The sequence below is a fragment of the Podarcis raffonei genome, chromosome 9 (assembly GCF_027172205.1).
Source record: "Podarcis raffonei isolate rPodRaf1 chromosome 9, rPodRaf1.pri, whole genome shotgun sequence".
Taxonomy (NCBI): domain Eukaryota; kingdom Metazoa; phylum Chordata; class Lepidosauria; order Squamata; family Lacertidae; genus Podarcis; species Podarcis raffonei.
The window spans coordinates 8,495,848-8,516,915 of record NC_070610.1 but is presented as its reverse complement, the minus strand read 5'-3'; the positions used below and the strand labels follow the sequence as shown (position 1 = coordinate 8,516,915).

The 21,068-nt window shown below is 45.2% G+C and overlaps 1 protein-coding gene across 8 annotated transcripts in view; it reads left to right on the top strand.

Moving 5' to 3' along the window:
- Positions 1 to 21,068, top strand: part of LDB2 (LIM domain binding 2) — a 239,770-nt gene that overhangs the window by 193,745 nt on the left and 24,957 nt on the right. For all 8 annotated transcript variants that reach the window (XM_053402737.1, XM_053402735.1, XM_053402736.1 and 5 more), the window contains exon 5: positions 1,325 to 1,408. In XM_053402737.1, the coding sequence (XP_053258712.1) occupies positions 1,325 to 1,408 (84 nt within the window). The remainder of the gene's footprint in view (positions 1 to 1,324; positions 1,409 to 21,068) is intronic.

The following is a 21,068-nucleotide window of genomic DNA, read 5'->3' as shown; positions in this document are numbered from 1 at the left end:
GTAACCCTAATTTAAAGTGGTACGCTATAAATGTGTTGTGCAGATGGGACCTTATTTGCTTGTTACACATATGTCGGCAATCTCTGCATGAGTTACCTTTTGCCCAGCTGGGCTCCAAGGGTACATCAGCACATGTCAGAAACAGTTTTGAAGTCCATTGGTTAATTGCATCCTTCTGAGCTCTGCAGCACCCATATAGGGTATCGCCAGCATTGTCCCAACTGTTACTCCAGGCCCAGGTTACTCCTCTGTACAAAAAAGCGATCAGTCTTGTATACTTCCTGCTTTCTAAGTGAGGGGAATGGTTCCTTCTTTCTCTTCCTGCGCATTTCACGTACTTTCCGTTGGTGATACCATACTACACCAGTAGATGAAATTTAGCATCCCGACATTGTCTGTATGTTTGCTTTTGCTCTCGAGCATATTAATTGGGGAGTTTCTTTTTTCCATTGGTAATTTGTAAGGCTGTAACTATTTTTATAGTCGGGTCCCGTCCCCCCCGATTTGTTTCACTAACCCTTAGTTGCTATGCTACTGTGAGGTAATGTGTGTAAGAAACCCTTGAGGAGAATGGGAATTATTCCCGCAGTGGAATTAAAATCCTTGCTCTCGTGCAGCAGAGTAAGCTGTGATCCAAGAAAGTCCTAGTTCAAACCTTGAGCTGGCGTACAGCTTCCGGGTCATGTGGCCAGCATGACTAAGCCGCTTCTGGCAAACCAGAGCAGCACACGGAAACGCCGTTTACCTTCCCACCGGAGCAGTACCTATTTATCTACTTGCACTTTGATGTGCTTTCGAACTGCTAGGTTGGCAGGAGCTGGGACCGAACAACGGGAGCTCACCCCGTCGTGGGGATTCGAACCACCGACCTTCTGATCAGCAAGTCCTAGGCTTTCTGTGGTTTAACCCACAGCGCCACCCACATCCCTTATAAAAGAACTAGAGTAGTGTCTTGTTTTGAGGTCATAAAAGAACTAAATGACCTCAAAACAAGACACTACTCTCATTTTTAGCCCCTTTACTTCAGTGTGGAGACGACAATGCTAGCAAGGTTTCCTGATATAACGACTAGTCTAAAGTATGATTTTCAAAAAGCTTAGCAGTACCAATGCTAATAACCCAGTGTTTGGAATGAAATGGGCACTGCACTCTCCTTCCCTCAGTGAATTAGTGTCTAATGTTCAGTATAAAATCTTGGATGCTTTTTATAAATTGGCAGCTTGCTTTCAGAGAGCATGTCCTTTTTTAGGCATGTCCTTGATTTATAATTTTACTGTTGCATTTCCATGAGCATGAGAGACTGTCTCTTTGTTTTCCGTTACAGGCACAAGACCCTCAGGTGCTGGAACAGCTGTCCAAAAACATCACCCGCATGGGTCTCACTAACTTCACCCTCAACTACCTCAGGGTAAGCTTACCATGAGCAATTTTTGAAAAGGTTACTGTTACAGCCCTCAGAAGCTCTTCTGTAGCCTAAAGACCATGTGAGTTTTGTCACGGCCTGCCCCAGAATTTCCCTTCATTTTCAAACCAGTTTCCTGGGGAACCTGGGATCTGTTCTGCTCAGCAACTCTTCCAGGGTCTTGTCTAGCCAGGTAAATATGGAACAGAAGTGAACAGAAAGAAGGCAGTCCCTTGAAGGTGGGGAGTAATGAAAACACTAGTTAACTTTGCCTGAGAAAGCATCTCCTTGGCGAACACAACAGTATTTCAAAACTATAAGTCTAAAGAGACCTGCAGCTCAACATCTGGCTGATGATTTCAGATCAATATTTAGCACATCCACCCACACACCAGCTCTTGACCTCCTGCCCCTCTATTATTTTATCAGCCACGTATGGGAAGCGGTTTGCTATGAGTGCTGTCAGCCAGCAATGCAGTGCAGTTGTGGATGGAGGAAAATTCATCAAGAATTTCTTGGGTCTTGAAATCCATCAGGAAACAGCAGTGGAGGTAGGGGATGCTTCAGTTAGCACCGTGACAGTGTGCTGCTGCTGGCTAGCTACCATCAATGCTATCCACAAGGTGCAGCAAGCCATTTGTCGACCACATCCCCTGTCCACAACAGTAAGCAACGTCATTGTATGCAGCTGATTTTTTAAAAAAATAAAAGTATCTTAAGCCAGCCCTTGATTCCCAAAGCAATTCCGCACAGAGCACTTTAAAATTAGCAACAACAGAGCTTAAAAACAAGGCAGGAGATATTAAAACACACCACCAATAGTTAGAGCAATTGTGAACAGCCTCAGGCACTAAGACCTGAATCTTCAGATGGTGCTGAAAATTTATAAGAGACCATGCCAGTTACCGTATTTTTTGCTCTATAAGACTCACTTTTTCCCTCCTAAAAAGTAAGGGGAAATGTGTGTGCATCTTATGGAGCGAATGCAGGCTGCGCAGCTATCCCAGAAGCCAGAACAGCAAGAGGGATTGCTGCTTTTGCTGCGCAGCGATCCCTCTTGCTCTTCTGGCTTCTGAGATTAAGAATATTTTTTTCTTGTTTTCCTCCTCCAAACACTAGGTGTGTCTTGTGGTCTGGTGTGTCTTATAGAGCGGAAAATACGGTACTTTAAAATTAGCAACGAGCTTAAAAACAAGGCAGGAGATATTAAAACACACCACCAATAGTTAGAGCAATTGTGAACAGCCTCAGGTACTAAGACCTGAATCTTCAGATGGTGCTGAAAATTCATAAGAGACCATGCCACTTATATCTCAGAAGGGAGGGGTTTCATCCATACTGTGCCCCATGCTTTCTAGACGCAGGTCCACACTTTCACAATCCATATCTGAGCAATGGTTCTTTGACTCACTGCTTTCCCCGGAAAACCCACTCTTTAGTGTCGAATTGGAACAAGCAGAACAATTTGGGTTTTCCATGGATCATAGAGAGCTTTTCACCAGGATTTGCCTTCCTTGTGACTGGCCTATCATATAAGCAACAAATGGCCACCACAGATTTCATAGAATTGGAAGGGACTCTGAGGATCCTCTCGTCCAACCCCCTGCAATGCAGAAATATTTAAAAGAGAAGGTTTTTTGTGAGGAAAGCTGTAGGGCACCCCACCCCCCTCAGTGCTGGATTTATGTATAAGCTAAACAGGCTATAGCTTAGGGCCCCACTCTCTTGGTGCCCCCCAAAAAAATTTAAAGGAAAAAAACCTGGATGTACATTTCTAAAATATAAGATAAAAAAACAAATAAAATAAAACCTTCATACAGAAACAGTGTTGTGTAGGCTCCTATTTGTTATGTGCAAATGGGTTTAGATACCTATGAGGTCCATTAATTACCATATGGCATATATTCAACACAAAAAACAGCGACAGTTGGTTGTTGACAAAAGACAAGTGGACTTGTAAAGGGCCCCATTACCTTCACTAGCTTAGGGCCTCATCAAACCTAAATCTGTCCCTGCCTCCACACACACACACACACCAAAAATCTTCAGGCATGGACTGGGAAAGTGCAGACTTGTGCCTAGAAAACTCTGAGGAAAATTAGTGTAGATGAGCCCTGAGAAAACCCTCCCCAGTGCTTCCACCTAGCAACGTTCAGCTGGGCTTTATGGCTGAGTTAGACTCGCTTTCTCAGTTACTCAAATGCTAAGCTTGGTTACGTCTAAAGAGGGCCATGGTGCGAAGGCAAAGCTCAGTTCTTAAGGCAGGAGCACCATTCCAAAACCATTTCTCCTTTCTGGTCCCTTCCCTGAGTTTGTACTGCATTGGCTATAATGTGTTTATGGTGGTGGAAAAATGAATTTTCTCCCATTGCAGTTTGATCCTTGCAGAGCGTCTGAAGTTTGCTCTTTTACACGCTAAGGGGTTCCCTTCTCTGGTCTCGCCATGTACATACCGAAGTGTCAATTTTGGGTTCGTGTGGCAAGGTTTAAAATGCAAATTGTCTGCAGGTGCAGAATACTTTGAAGCAGATGCAAAGTGGCAGATTAGCTAAAGTCTTAAGATGTGCCAAATAGATTGTAAAAAAAAGAAGATACAGTAGACAAGTCATAATTTTAGCAGCACATGCAGCTCCTCAAGTATTAACAATCCATGTCCCTATTAAAACTGGAAAGCAAGAATTAGAGAAGGGTGGGATTAGCAACCTTAAGGCATCTTTAATCCTAACTTTCCCCAGTTGAGGACTGAACTAGGTTTTCATTCTAGGTGTAGACTTGGAACATAGTAGGGGGCAAGACCTTATGCAATGTGGGTGTGTATCTAGGGCAGGCATAGGCAAACTCCAGATGTTTTGGGACTACAACTCCCATCATCCCTGACCACTGGTTCTGCTAGCTAAGGATGATGGGAGTTGTAGTCCCAAAACATCTGGAGGGCCGAGCTTGCCTATGCCTAATGTAGGGGATGACCTAAATAGGGGAGAAGCAGATGATGGACCTCAGTGTTGAAGTAGTCTCTGTGTCACACAAGGACCTCACATGCTGAGTAATCAGAAACTTAGATAAATGCAATACCGTTTATATAATGGCAGGGGTGGACAACTTCTGGGCTTCTAGCAACTTCCATCAGACCTACCCAGCACGATCATTGATCAGGGATGATGGGAGTCTTTGTTCAGCAACAGCTGGAGATCCTCTGGTTCCCTGACACAGGGCTACATAAACATGGAGGGGAATTCAGATAGTGAATTTGGAGGACTGGGGTTGAGGTAATTGTATATATTTTGGGGCAGGGGAGCCAGCGATTTCATTTTATGTACTTGGAAGCAAACATTCTCCTCAACTGACATACACAAAGCTATATCCTACAAAGAAACGATTTTTAAAGTCAGCACTTCACATTATTTTAGTCAAATATTTTTGACTTGTTAACATTGTTTAATATGCTTTTAAATAGGTTTTTAAATTTATGCAAATAAAAGGCATCAAATTTTCTTTCACTGCATATTGCAAATGTTGGTCATAATCCTTAAGAAAAATTCCACTGATGGCCAGAACAAATCATTTTTATTCTCCAAGCCTAAAGTAGTTAACTATGCAGAAGCAGAAGCAGCCAACCGCAAAAGCAATAGGAGATAAACTTTGGTTGCCATAGGGAACTGTTAAGCAAGTGTACACTATAGCCTTCATTCTGTATCTACAATACAGTTGTGTACACTATATTTGAGACAATTATATCTGGGAGCATTAAATTTTTTATTTGGGGTTGTGCATAATTTCTAAAATATGAGGTGCTCCATGGACATCATAGGGGCACGGGTGGCGCTGTGGGTAAAACCGCAGTGCCTAGGACTTGCCGATTGTATGGTCGGCGGTTCGAATCCTCGTGGCGGGGTGAGCTCCTGTCTTTCGGTCCCAGCTCCTGCCCACCTAGCAGTTCGAAAGCACCCCTAAGTGCAAGTAGATAAATAGGTACCGCTTTATAGCGGGAAGGTAAACGGCGTTTCCGTGTGCTGCGCTGGTGCTGGCTTGCCAGAGCAGCTTTGTCACGCTGGCCACGTGACCCGGAAGTATCTCCGGACAGCACTGGCCCCCGGCCTCTTAAGTGAGATGGGTGCACAACCCTAGAGTCGGACACGACTGGCCCGTACGGGCAGGGGTACTTTTACCTTTTACCATGGACATCATATTCTTTTAACTGGGAGCCCCATTCACCTAAACATAGGATTCAGAAATAAGTGAAAAAGCATTATTTACAGAAAGGGGGGGACACACAAAATTTTAAGCCCCTCAAACCATTTTGAAAGTCATCAGAACCACCTGCCACCCCATAAACAAAAAACTAACCACCCCGTTTTGCCATTTGCACAATGAGTGGTGGTGAATTGGGGGTGGCCGTTTGAGCCCACCCCTAGGGGAAAGCAATGGCCTAGTCTGTAGCCCCTGAAGGTTTTGGCAATATTCCTTCAGAGCCCCAAGGTCTTCTCAAGATTCTTCTTTGTTAAGGAGGTCTGAGGCTCTTGTCATTGTAAGGTTCCTGAGAAGCTTAATTGTACAGATTTTATCTCTATCCGAAGTTTTCTGGACAAGGTTCCATCTCCTCAGGGTTTCTTCAGTGTCCAGAACTATGTGGTTGTTCTATTTCCAGTCCTCTATTTTAACCGTCCTCACTTTAAATCTGCCTCTTCATGTTCTTTGCTGCTCTGAAGTTGTGTTGATGTTATTCCTAAAGCTCCCTTCTTCGTTGTTCCAGAGTTTGCAGCTGCTTCTTCTTGCTTCTCCTCCAGCACCCCACCCCTTGCCTTCTGTGCAGGTGAAGGCTGTGTTGTCCTCTTCAGGCTGCTTTTGCAGCCCAGTTGTGTTTACATCCAGCTGGGTCTGATCTAGTTAGGTGCAGTCGGACCTTGTGACAGTCTGTTGCTTAGGCAGGGTGTGACTGAACAGATCCATCTAAGATGGGTTACCTAGGTCGTAGATGGTACCCCCAAAAAATGCAGAGACCAAAACTTAAGAAAGTTAATTCATATATATTTCTAATGGATAACCTGAGCTAGAGGGAGTATGAGATTGTTGTTGCTGTTGTTGTTTAGTCGTGTCCGACTCTTCGTGACCCCATGGACCAGAGCACGCCAGGCACTCCTGTCTTCCACTGCCTCCCGTAGTTTGGTCAAACTCATGCTGGGAGCTTTGAGAACACCATCCAACCATCTCGTCCTCTTGTCGTCCCCTTCTCCTTGTGCCCTCAATTTTTCCCAACATCAGTGTCTTTTCCAGGGAGTCTTCACTTCTCATGAGGTGGCCAAAGTATTGGAGCTTCAGCTTCAGGATCTGTCCTTCCAGTGAGCACTCAGGGCTGATTTCCTTCAGAATGGAGAGGTTTGATCTTCTTGCAGTCCATGGGAATGAGATAGCTTGGAGCAAATCAATGGAAAGGGTTTGGAAATTTATAGGATTTGGGTTTGGGGTTTTTACAGTGATGACTCCACGAATGATCTTTCCTGCTTTTTTGGCACCAGTGTAGTTGGGAAGCTATGCTGGCAAGTAATATAATTCTGAGAGGTAGAATTGCTACAGTAGAAATAAAGCTGTTTGTTAAGGGCATTAAGGATACACAACACAAGCAGGAATGAAATCTATTGCCATTTCTGAGGCAGGCTTTGATAGGCAGGATATTGTGAAGGGTGAAGAGGTCTTGGTTTAAGTTGGCCCCCAAGACAAGGTTTATTGTGTAGGAGAACCCAAGCTGATTATAGGTGAACTCTGGAGGTCAAAATTAAAGAGGATGACACTGAAACTACAGAAGAGAAGAATCTCTGAAGCATTCAGTAGAAGCAACCAAGAGAATAAGAAGATGTGATTTCTGTCCCCCCCCACACACCATTTTTAAAAAAATTCAAAGGCAACAAAATTGTGAGAAAGGTCTGCTTTACTGCTACCATGGATCCATGTTTAAGATAGCATCGAATTTATTTTAGAGAAGAGCATAAATCAGAACAACAAACTCTTAGGTTTCAAGAAAGTGGAACTTTCTTCATAGGATTGCACTGTTAGAATATTTTATGTAAGGCTCAGTTTATCTAGGACTGGCACAAATCCCATTGAAATATACTCTATGTTGAGTGTGAATTTCATGCTCTTTATTCAGCTCGTAGTAGCAATGAATGAAACTTTCCCCAAAACGTCTAGCTATATATACATTATTTACACAATGGGCCCTGTGTGATTGGCTAATTCTAGGCTGCTCCTGTAGGCCAATCAGGTTGCAGATTCACCTCCTCCAGAAGCCTGATTGACTGCTCCTGCAGGCCAATCAAGTCGCTGCTTCACTTCCACCTGGAGCTGGATTGGGTGACTTCTGTGGACCAATCAGACTGCTGCATTCTGGATGCTATTGTTCTAGGATTCAGCTCAGTACATAACACCCATATTTTTCTCTAGGTTCAGGGCAGTGTGATTGAAAGAATTCCTCATTTTATTTTCATGTTTATGGTAATCAGGTGAAATTTGCACTTCCTGGCGCAGGAAGGTTAGAGTGGTGAAGTTTGAGCCAGGAAGTCTCCTACTTCAAATCTTACTTCAGCCTCAAATTCATTAGGTAGCCCATTACTCTCTCCGCCGATTAACATATTTAATATTTCAAAACTTATTTCCAACTGTTTAAGGAAGCAGGGTCTATATAGCAGAGACTGGGACGGTGCAAACAGGAATTGAGCAGGAAGAACCAGCAGTGCATTGTGGGTTTTTGATGGGATGTTTAATGAGACTTTTTTCCCAGCTGCCATCTTGGTGTTGGCAACCCCTGTGTTACGCCGTGTCTTATTCTCACTGAGGAGTTAAATCAGTTCTGCAGGTGGACAGATGAACATGACTGAATGTATCTACATATAATTACTATTTTTTAAAAGCCCTGTATACAACACTAGATACCCAGGAGAAGGTTCTGTCTCAGCCATTCCCCACAGATGCATGTTTGCTGTGCACACCATCCTCCACAAACACACTCGCTCCACGATCCATCCACCTTTAGCCTATAGAGGTACATTTGAAGCTCAAGTTTGCATTTCCACTGGAGAATTAGACCCCCTTTTAAGCGTCTTGATAAATTACTTTGAAAACATGGGTGTCTGAGTCCCGTTAGTTCTGCCTCTATACCAGGGGTCAGCAAGGCTTACCAGCCATGGGCCGGATCACTCCCACAGAGATCGTCTATGGGCCGGACCGGCGCAGCACAACACCGGAAATCGCGTCTGCACATGTCCGCGGTGTCGGAAATCGCTTCTGCGTATGCCCAGACACCGAAAATAGCACCTGTGCAGAAGCGATTTTGGGTGTCTGGACATGCGCAGAAGCGATTTCTGGTATCTGTGTGTGCACAGACGCAATTTCTGGCGCTGCTCGGCGTGTCCCTGCACCGTGCGACGCCGGTTTAGCGCAGCGCATGGGGGACTTGCTGAGTGGGGGGCTCGGTTCTGGGGCAGCTCGTGGGCTGGTAAAACGGTCTTCACGGGCCAGATCTGGCCCATGGGCCGCACGTTGCCAACCCCTGCTCTATAAAGGTAAAGGGACCCCTGACCGTTAGGTCCAGTCATGACCAACTCTGGGGTTGCGCGCTCATCTCTCTCTATAGGCCGAGGGAGCCAGCGTTTGTCCACAGACAGCTTCCGGGTCATGTGGTCAGCATGACTAAGCCGCTTCTGGCGAACCAGAGCAGCACACGGAAACGCCGTTTACCTTCCCGCCGGAGCGGTACCTATTTATCTACTTGCACTTTGACGTGCTTTCGAACTGCTAGGTTGGCAGGAGCAGGGACCGAGGAACGGGAGCTCACCCCGTCATGGGGATTCAAACCACCAACCTTCTGATTGGCAAGTCCTAGGCTCTGTGGTTTAAGCCACAATGCCACCCGCGTCCCTGCTCTATACATTACATTAAATTTGTTTTCACTGGTTATAATTCGATTATAATTAGAACTGGTCATGTCTCTTTTCTTTAAAAAATAAGCGGGGTGGGAGGGCTATCTGAGCTAGGACTATAGTGGAGTAGAAGGGGGAATTCAACCTCCCCAGTCCAGATAGGGAGAGGGTCATCACACAAGAGGTAACCAGAACAGTTTTATCCCCTTGTGCCGTATGTAAGGGATTGCTTTCACTCTGAGCTGGAGAAATTCCCACACGAACATTGCTGGCGGTTTATGCAAATTAAATTGATTTTGGAGTTTGGTATTCAAGGCCGTGCTTCCACCTTCTGCAGCAGTGAAACATTTACCTGCCCCAGCGGCCCAACTGGCAGGGGCCTAGACTCCGTCTGCAGTATGTATCGCCAAATGAGGAGACACACAGAATCCTGACGAGGAGAGAAAGAGGACTGTAACGCTTAAGACTGCCTGCTTAAATTTCCACTTGCATTGTAAACTTTGCAAAAAGTGCTGAATAGCTCAATTTTGCACCCAAAACCTAATATGGAAACAATCAAGATTTAAATATATTTTACCAAAGAATTGGGTGGTGTTTTTTTTTCTGGTGTGCTAACTAGAGTAGCATATTGATTAAAAAACTAAAGCTAGACAAAAACATGGGACTGAATCCTATAAAGTAAAGGTAAAGGGACCCCTGACCATTAGGTCCAGTCATGACCGACTCTGGGGTTGCGGCACTCATCTCGCTTTATTGGCCGAGGGAGCCGGCGTACAGCTTGCGGGTCATGTGGCCAGCATGACTAAGCCGCTTCTGGCGAACCAGAGCAGCGCACGGAAACGGCGTTTACCTTCCTGCCGGAGCGGTACCTATTTATCTACTTGCACTTTGACGTGCTTTCGAACTGCTAGGTTGGCAGGAGCAGGGACTGAGCAACGGGAACTCACCCCGTTGCGGGGATTCGAACCGCCGACCTTCTGATCGGCAAGTCCTAGGCTCTGTGGTTTAACCCACAGCGCCACCCATGTCCCTAAAGAATCCTAAAGTAGTGGCATCAACTGCCCCTCTTCAAGCAGCTGGTTGGGGTGCTGCTTTTGAATTCTTTACTGCATTTGGGGGGGACCTCATTGCCAATTAAAAAAACCCCCTGTCATATGAATAAGTGTGCTTCCACCCAAGGCTTCTCCCTGATGTGCTGGTTTTCCATTTATAGATCTATGATCACTCACCAACAGTCTAAAGTGGGACACTCCATTCTAGCAGCTCAGGATTCTTAGCAACTTATTGCATCCTCAGTTCTGCAGCACCAGCAGTCCAACATGTGGAGTAGATCAACCTAGAACAGGGTTAGGCAACCTAAGGCCCGTGGGCTGGATGCGGCCTAATTGCCTTCTAAATCCGGCCCGCGGACGGTCCAGGAATCAGCGTGTTTTTACATGAGTAGAATGTGTCCTTTTATTTAAAATGCACCTCTGGGTTATTTGTGGGGCACAGGAATTCATTCATTCATTATTTTTTTCAAAATATAGTCCGGCCCATCACATGGTCTGAGGGACGGTGGACCGGCCCACGCCTGAAAAAGGTTGCTGACCCTTGACTTAGAATGTTGTCCAAATAGCATTAGGCACAAAGCACTGGAAGTACAGTCGTGCCTTGGTTCTCAAACTTAATCCGTTCTGGAAGACCGTTCCAAAACCAAGGTGCACTTTCCCATAGAAAGTAATGCAAAATGGATTAATCCATTCCATACTTTGAAAAACAACCCCTAAAACAGCAATTTAACATGAATTTTACTATCTAATGAGACCATTGATCCATAAAATGAAAGCAATAAATAATGTACTGCAATCACACAATCAATCAATCAGTAGCTGAACTTGGTTCCACACAGACACAAAAAGAAAACAAAAAAGCTGCAAAAACGAAAACACAAAATAAATAGCAAAAACAGACAGACCTCAGCATAACACTCAAAATGGAAGTGTGGCACTCAAATTGGAAGCGTAACACTCAAAACGGAAGTGTGGCACTCAAAACAGAACACTTTCGGCTTCTGAAAAAAGTTTGCAAACTGGAACACTCACTTCCTGGTTTGCAGTGTTTGAGTTCCAAGTTGTTTGAGTACCAAGGAGTTTGAGAACCATGGTACCACTGTATATTTGAAACTGGCCCTCTGAAATTCTTCAATTTCCCTCTTTTTCTGAGGCTATGACTGCTTCAGTATTGCAACATTTGAAGTTAAATTTTATTAATAGAGTTCAGCCCGGCTTCTGTTGAAGTCAATGAGAATATTTCCTCTTATCCCAATGTCCCCACAGTTAGTCATTCACTCTGAAGTCTTTTGTACCCACAAAAATCCAATTTCTTGAAATTAATTTCACCACTCCCTTGAGCTATTTTCTCACTGTGGAAATGCCATACCGCATGGAGGCAAAAAAAAGTTGTTTTTATTATGCGTTTTATTTTATTTTTTGTAGCAAGGTAAACATTATTTCAATTTAGTCATAGATTCTGGCTCTATGGTGAGCCCAAAGCAATGAATAGGAGCTTTCAGGATCCGAGAAGAAGAAAACAGAATTGTTACTGCGAATGGGGTGGGTTGGAAATGTAACTCATCTAGACCAAGAAAACAGATTTAAGAACCGAAAGAGAGCGTAGAGGGCTGCTTTAATTAACGGTCCACAGCCTCTTTTTCTGTTGCAGATCAGACTGTTTCACATAAAATATGTATGAGGGACATTAAGTAACTCCTAAAGCCATCCCATCTTAGACTTTGATTTTATTGTATCTTAAAAACAAGGGATGGTTAGTCCTGATCAGTAGTTGTATGGAAAAATCTTTAATAAAGCACTCAAGCAGGCATGTAAAACCTAGGTCTGCCTGGTCTGGGGGTTTCTCCTGATGTGTCCAGGTTTTAGCCTTTGCAAGTTCTCCAGGACTGGTGAGAGTTTTTGCTCTTAGCTCTTCTCCCATGCCTGCTGCATCCATTCTTCAGCTTCCAGTTATAGCCGGGCTATGCTGCTGCTGCTGATCCATCAGGTACCATTCACTGTGTCCACAGAGTGGCTCTAGTTTCCACCCAGCCTGCTAGGGGAGACACCCCCTCTCTCCATTTTCTTTCTCCCATAAATCTCAAAGATTGGCAACCTAAACTGATGTAAGGCTCTGGGTCATTTCTGATGTCTAACATGATGACCCATACCACCCTACTGAATTCCACATAATTCAGCTCTTTTCAGAGCCAAGAAGCCACAAATGTCAAGCCAGCTTCTTATCATTTCAATCACCCTAGGCATCATTTTAGTTTTTAATGTATGTATGTATGTATGTATGTATGTATGTATGCATGTATGTATTTATACATACCCCACCCATCTGGCTGGGTTTCCCCAGCTACTCTGGGCGGCTTCCAACAAAGTATTAAAATGCAATAGTCCGTTAAACATTAAAAGCTTCCCTAAAGAGGGCTGCCTTCAGATGTTTTCTAAAATCTGGTAGTTGTTCTTTTTGACATCTGGTGGGAGGGTGTTCCATAGGGCAGGTGCCACTACCGAGAAGGCCCTCTGCCTGGTTCCCTGTAACTTGGCTTCTTGCAGCAAGGAAATGCCAGAAGGTCCTCGGCACTAGACCTCAGTGTCCGGGCAGAACGATGGGGGTGGAGACGCTCCTTCAGGTATACAGGACCGAGGCCGTTTAGGGCTTTAAACGTCAACACCAACAGTTTGAATTGTGCTCAGAAACGTACTGGGAGCCAATGTAGGTCTTTCAAGACCGGTGTTATGTGGTCTCAGCGGCCGCTCCCAGTCACCATTCTTCAAAAGTAGCATTGCAGTAGTCCAAGCGGGAGATAACCAGAGCATGCACCAGTCTTGCAAGACAGTCCGCAGGCAGGTAGGGTCTCAGCCTGCGTACCAGATAGAGCTGGTAAACAGCTGCCCTGGACACAGAATTGACCTGCGCCTCAATGGACACCTGTGACTCCCAGGCTGCGCACCTGGTCCTTTATTTATTTATTTGGGATATGCAAGGGTAACCTGCATCAAAATGTTGCAGCACGGAGTGCTCCTTCGACTATTCCATGATTCTCCATCCCATTCCATCTCTGTGTGGTCCTCCTCCGCCCCCCGTAGACATATAGCATAGCCCCTACGGAAAGGAGCTGCAGCTCATGGTTAGTGAGGAGGGAGCTTAACCCAAATTCTGAGTTTGGACAACACACTAAGCCCTACCTTAGCTTAGTTCAGTATGGCACAAGAGTCAACAGGACCACAAAGCAGCTGTGAGCTGCAGTCTTGGTAAACCATAGTTTGGCCCACCAACTTGTTAGAATTCCTGCTCCATGAAGGCAGTCATGGGATTGTTGTCTTTCACATGACGGTGCATGTTTTGACTCCACGGAGTGGGAAGTGATGGAGACAGGATGTTTGTGTTACTGCGTTCTGTGAAGTGGGACTATTGTCCTTTGTTCTTTTTCTCTTTGCTGTCTGATGCTAGAGAGAGAGGGAGCCGTGTTGCAGTGCTCCGTGTGTGTTTATATGTAAATAAAGTAGATTAGCCAAAATGCTGGGTTGCTGAGGTCTGTCACACAATGCTCTGCAAACTCTGTGGATCCCTAAGTGTGCCGGTGTCGGTTGGCATGCGTCACTGTGATGTTCGGGCTGAAGAAAGCTTTTGAAGCTCCCGAGCGATCGACCAGGAGAGAGAGAACATGCCAGTTGGACATGTGTCTCTGCCAGGGTCCTACTCGAGTGTAGGCTGAACTCCTGTATGAATCTGGCTTTGAGAAAAGCAAGACATGATGGTCCCTCGCCAGTCATCTTAAGTCACCATTGTCCTTAATTTATATCCCACCTTTCGATATTACTTTACACAAGGCAGTTCACAAGCTGAAGAAACAGCAAAGATCACACACCTTATAACAACCTGTTCCGTTCCAAAAAATGTCATAATAAAACTGTAACTTTTAAATAAACAGCTTATTTCAAATAAGGTAATATTCAATAACCCATTAGAATTTAATAGTACACAATAAGATTAAATATCAGCAAATAATAGTTAAACAGAAATTCACTCTTAACAGTTACAATAAATAATTTCTAGACTATAATCAATAAAAATAACAGCAAGTTACAGGGAATGAATGAATGAATCTTTATTTGCATCAGCCATTGGCCATAGCAATAAAACAACAATACAATATACAAAGAATAGAATTAAAAATAGAAAGGGAATAATATAACAAAATGCAAATTGAAAAGCAAAGACACACAATTTATACATATATATAAAAATTTAATACCCCTGAACCCAAGATCTGTTTCCTGTTTATTTACCTCATGTTCAGATTCTCATCATAGTGTATGTGTGAAATGCACATTTTGTTCCAGTGGCCGTCACTTTGTACATACTCACAATGAATCTCTTCTGTCACTTTCTGACTATCAGTTATTGCTGAATTCTCCCCCCTCCTTCTGTCACACACTGTATTTCACTGATAAGTCCTTTCCCCCCAGCCTGTAAGGGAGTATCAGAGAAGATAAATTGAGCTACACCTGCAGACTTGGGCTTTGCATGTTCTTCTGGTTCAACAACCAATCTTGAAGTACTTCAGGGAATTTGTCCATCTTCTCTGCTAGCTCTCTGCCCAGGGTCAGAACATAGCATTCATCAAACTAACATATCTGGACGGGGGGAAAGCAGTCTGCTAACTTAAGGGGAAATGGTCTTGTTTTTCCATGCTGCAAGAACCAAACCTGATCCTCTACTTCATGTAACAATGCATTCGTGTCTTTATTGACTCATAAAAGAGAAGGAAGTTATAGTTAACTTCCTGGTGAGTGATAATGGTGATTCGATGCGCATAGGTGTGGTTTGTGTGGCAAGGTCCTGAACCCTCCCCCATTGTAGAATAAAGACACTTGACACCAAAATTTAGGTTAATGGGCTGAAAAAGGCCACAACTTTATTGATTACAGAATGTGAATGGTATTGGCTTAGGCATTGGAACCAATGACTATATCTGACTCCTGCCTGCCTGCTGGGAGTCTAGTAAGGGTTAACCACCGATAGGGGGAGCCCTGTTGATGCACATCAACTAGGAATTCCCCCAGGGTCACCGATAGGGATCGTGCTATGGCCCTGGCCCCTGTCTGGGCTTCAGACAGAGGACACGCCCCCTGGATTCCTTGAATGGGATACCCTTGAATGGGATACCTTCGGTTGGAGTATCCCCTCCAACCGAATACTCCAATGCCTAACCGCGACCGAATACTCCAATGCCTAACCCAGATTCATCCACTGGAATTGAAGGAAGGGGCTGTAATGGTAGGTACACTGCAAGATCTGATGCTAGACCAAAGCACTCTAGAAAGTACAGCACCCCTATTTAAGCAGCCACAGCTGCCAGGCAAAGACAACAGAAGCAGAGCGAGTGATTAAACGCCACTGTACCGAGTTATAAACCAGGGTTATAAACCAGCATCTCTGAATCGGATGAGGAGGAGCCGTAGTCTCACCTGCTCCTGGGCCTCTGATGCAGGAGTACCTCAAGGCTGTATTCAAGATTGACCAGGGGAGGTTGAACCAGCAGGCTTTGCTCTCCCTAACAGCACAAACCCATCACTACGAGGGGCGCTCATTAAAGATTTCCCCTGACGTACTGAGACTGAGACAAACGAAACTGGGCACAGTTATTAGTCCTTCTCTACATAGCTACCAGCAAGAGTCACACACTTCTTCCATCGCTTTATGCAGCTGTGGAGACCTCGTCTGCAAAAGTCGGCAGGTTGTGTCAGAAGTCATGACTTGACCTCAGAAATCAGCATTTCATTATCTGGAAAAAGCTTGCCCAATGTCATGGTTGGAAAGAGGTGGAAGTCCGATGGTCAGGAGAATAAGGGGGGTGAGGAAGAATTTCATAGCTACAGGACCACACTTTCGTCTGAGCAACATGCGAGTTGTGAACCGGGGCGTTCTCCTGCAGGAGGCGGACACCTTTGGTCAGTATACCACACCTCTCAATTGTGATGGCCTTCTACAATTTCTGCAGCAGTGAAGCGTAGTATGTCCCGGTAATTGTGGTCCCCTTTGCCAGCAAATCCATCATCGCTACTCCGCGCTGGTCCCAAAAGATTGTGATCATGATCTTGCCCACTGATGGTTGGACACGTACCAATGGAGTGCTTCCATTGTTTGGACTGGGATTTAGTCTCATGATGGATCCATGTTTCCTCCTGAGTAATTAGTCTGGCGAAGAAGTCATCATGGTTTTCGTGACACATGGCCAAAAGAGCCCGTGAGCATGTGACTTGTTCCTGCTTCTGGAAAGGCGTCAACAGCCAGAGAACCCATGGTGTGGACACCTTTCCCATGTGCAAATGGTCATGGATGATTTTTTCTGCAGAGCCCACACTGATCTTGACATCTGCAGCTAGTTGGCAAATGGTTATGCGATGATCCTCGAAAATGGCGCCTTCCACTTGCTGTGGTTGCCCAGGAATGGGAGCCGTTCCACCAAAGTCCGACCACACTTGAACTGACGATGCCAGTGCTTGACTACGTCATACAATAAGACATCTTCCCCATAAGTTCAATGAGATGAACGTCTCCCTTGGTGTGTGCCCTTTCAAGTACAGGAACCTGATGACCGCTCTGCATTCAACTGGTTCCATTATCAGACATTACTCCACGTTAGCACCAGTAACAGAGAAACTGTTAGGAGTGCAGAGCTACAAATTACCACGTTACCTATGGAGAGATGTGCAATACATGTGCAATTTCATCCTCCTACAATAACCGGAGGGACGCGGGTGGCGCTGTGGGTAAAAGCCTCAGCGCCTAGGGCTTGCCGATCGAAAGGTCGGCGGTTCGAATCCCCGTGGCGGGGTGCGCTCCCGTTGTTCGGTCCCAGCGCCTGGCAACCTAGCAGTTTGAAAGCACCCCCGGGTGCAAGTAGATAAATAGGGACCGCTTACTAGCGGGAAGGTAAACGGCGTTTCCGTGTGCGGCTCTGGCTCGCCAGAGCAGCGATGTCACGCTGGCCACGTGACCCGGAAGTGTCTCCGGACAGCGCTGGCCCCCGGCCTCTTGAGTGAGATGGGCGCACAACCCTAGAGTCTGTCAAGACTGGCCCGTACGGGCAGGGATACCTTTACCTTTTACAATAACCGGAAGTGGGTCAGGGGAAATCTTTAATAAACAACCCTCATAGTACATTTTTACTTGAGCTTCTCACCCAATCCCCTGCACTAAATCCTTCTTCTTCTTCTTCTTCTTGGGCAGGTTTTGGGTAGGCATGGAGATATGCAGGTATTGTATCGGGGGCAAGCTGTAGTCTGTATTCATATATCTGATATGATTCAGTGGAAGAGAAAGGTAGCAGGAGAGAGAGAGAGAGAGAGAGAGAGAGAGAGAGAGAGCCAGCCACAGCCACTTGGAATCCTCCCCTTTCTGTCCAGCTAATTCTTTTGCCTGCCAGTTCCCCCTGGATTTAGCAATGACGGGAGGGTGCAGAGTGCATCTAAACTGCTGTACAGCAATATGTGGTCCAATAAAGTATTCAATAGCAGCTTCAGTCTCTGCCTGAAATTCTAAGCAGAAAAATAAATGTCCATTCTGTTTGGATGTCTGTAGCTGAGTTTCCTCACTGCGGATTAAGGAAAGGCCTGCATGTTAAAATATCCATACTATAAACCAATATTTTTTTTTCTTCTAGATTGGAGTGTCTTTTAGAAGTGTGCGGAACCCGGCCTATTAGATTGACATTGTGCAAAACAAGCAAAAATGAAATATCCCCTGGCTTTGTTATGAGGTCATAGCAGGCCGTTAAGATGTGCAGCTCTCAGGGCTTTTATAGGGCAGGTTTTTTTGCAGAGACGTGCGCACCTACAAATCACACATTAATTTCTTAAAAGTAGTCTGAAATGTAAAATAAACAATCTGATGCTTGGGGAAACCCACATACTGCATTCATCGTCATGTGCATTCAAATAATAATTTTTCCCCACGAGGTTTTTAGTTTTGGATTGAAGAACTGTGTTAATGATATTATTGTTGTAAGCATAATATAGGACAGGAAGCTGTCCCAGAAACTCCAGCGGGTGCAGAATGCTGCAGCGAGGCTCCTCACGGGGTCTGTGCCATGGGAGCATATTCACCCAGTGCTTTTCCAGCTGCACTGCCTCCCAGTGGAATACAGGGTCAGATTTAAGGTGCTGCTTTTGACCTTTAAAGCCCTTCACGGCCTAGGACCCTCGTACCTACGGGACCGCCTCTCCCGGTATGCCCCACGGAGAGCCTCAAGGTCCATAAATAGCAACACCCTAGTGGTCCCAGGCCCCAAGGAAGTCAGATTGGCTTCAACCAGAGCCAGGGCCTTTTCAACACTGGCCCCAGCCTGGTGGAACGCTCTGTCTCATGAGACCAGGGCCCTGCAGGATCTGATTTCTTTCCGCAGGGCCTGTAAGACATAGTTGTTCCACCTGGCCTTTGGCTTGGAGCCAATTTGATTCCCTCCCTCTCTTTCTTTTTTCCTTTCCTTCTCCTCCTGCGATGAGGCTACATTTTAATATTTTAATGTTTCAATATTTTAATGTTGTATTTTAATGTTGTTTTTAAGTTGTAATCCTTCAACTTGTTTTTATTATTGCTTGTAAGTTGCTCTGAGCCCAGCCTTGGCTGGGGAGGGCGGGCTATAAATAAAAATTATTATTATTATTATTATCAAATGGTTTTCCACCAGAAGGGTGCTCTTGGCTGCCAGCTTGCAAAGATGGTCCTTGCATAAGAGAAGCATCTGGGTCATGGGGTAGGCCAACAGGTCATGCGGGGGGGGGTAAGTTGAGGTGTTTCCCACACCTGCTACCCACCATGAAGTGACCATGCACTAAGCTTGCATGTTCAGACCCAGAAACCTCCCCGCTGAATAACATGACTCAAATTTTGGTTTGGTTTTTGGCAGAATTTAGGCCACAACTTTATTGATTACAGCAAGTGACTGGTTGCATAGGCTCTGGTTCCACTATCTTCCTGCCATGCAGGTAGCGCTGACCCAGAGCACCACCATAGGTCAGCCAAGGGTGAACACCTGGATAAGCAGAAAGCCGGACACAGGCTAACTCTGCCACCCAAATGTCCCCCTGGACTCAGGCACGGGCACAACCCCCTTACAGGGTTTGACCAAACCATTGAGTCCCTGGATTCCTTTAACGGAATACCCTTCACATAGGGATGGCGAGAGCGTTCTCCCATCCCTATCACCTGAACCAGAGCCTATCCGCAACCTTACAAGTTGTGACGATTTGCTACGCGGAAGGCGAAACCCAAATGGCAACAGCCAGTCAGCCAAGTGGGGAAAATTCCTGCTGTGCCCCTGTCCCAATGACAGACGACACATGACGGCATAGCAAGGTCAAGTGCAAAGCCCTAAAAGTAGGGAGAGGTGGGCGGGTGTTCCGATGCACGCACTGGAAGAGAAAGCTCTGGGTCACATGCATAGGTATATATAGGTCCCTTGATCCATTTAGCCTGCATCCCATTGGCCTGATTGAACCCTGCATCAAGGGACCTACCAATCGGGTGTTGTAGCTATCCAAATGTACCCACACACATCACAGGGTGTCGGTTATCCGGGTCTCACCGCAATACGTGCCCTCTTTAAGGGAGGACCCGATTTCTCACTATGACCTGGAGTTTAAGGCATAATTCAGTACAAGGAATATCAGTACTGGAAAGCACTACTGACAAACAGTAGGATTGCAGCTTTGGTGGGGATGATTCATGGCTGTAAGCATTAAATACTCTCCTGCTTTAAAATCATTAATCCCTACTTCTTTCAAATACATTTAATTAAAAAGTTCCATTTTCCAGTAATTGCTCTTTTATTTTATGTAACCTCGAAATGGACTTCTGTTGCAGTGTAACTGTGTTTATGTAAACATCCATCTGGCCACAGGGCATGAATCTAGAGGTTTGTAATGAAGTAGAGGAGATTAAGAAACTCTGAACTTACGTCCTTTTTAAAACAAAAACCAAAGAGCGTTTGTGTTTGCTCATAGCTCTAGAGCCAAGCCAAATTCCAGGAAAGTGAGAGAGAAAAAGCTCATGGCAGAGATAAGATTTGAACCCGTGTCATCCAGGCCTGATGCCGTTGGGTGATGGCAGTAAATCTGACTCGGGATCCAGTGGATCCCAGGCAAGCTCAGCCCTGTCCTTGGAACACCTTGTGTTAGCCATTTTGTTACTCTAGGTGTTGGTGCATTCATGGTTTTAAAGATTCATCTTTCTTTCTTTCTTTCTTTCTTTCTTTCTTTCTTACTTTCTTTCTTTCTTTTTTTCATTAAAAAAATTCATTTTGTTTTATGAGACGTATGTCATTCTCAATTTCTATTTGAGTGAGGACTTCTTTGATGTAAAACATGGGTAGGCATGGGATCCGGCCCAATCGCCTTCTCAATCCGGCCCGCGGACAGTCTAGGAATCAGCATGTTTTTACATGAGTAGAATGTGTCCTTTTATTTAAAATGCATCTCTGGGTTATTCGTGGGGCCTGCCTGGTGTTTTTACATGAGTAGAATGTGTGCTTTTATTGAAAACGCATCTCTGGGCTATTTGTGGGGTATAGGAATTCGTTCATTATTCTTTTTCCAAAATATAGTCCGGCCCCCCACAAGGTCTGAGGAACAGTGGACCCCTGCTGAAAAGGTTTGCTGACCTTGTTTACATGGTAAACAGATTTGGCTGAAAAATGCCAAACCACT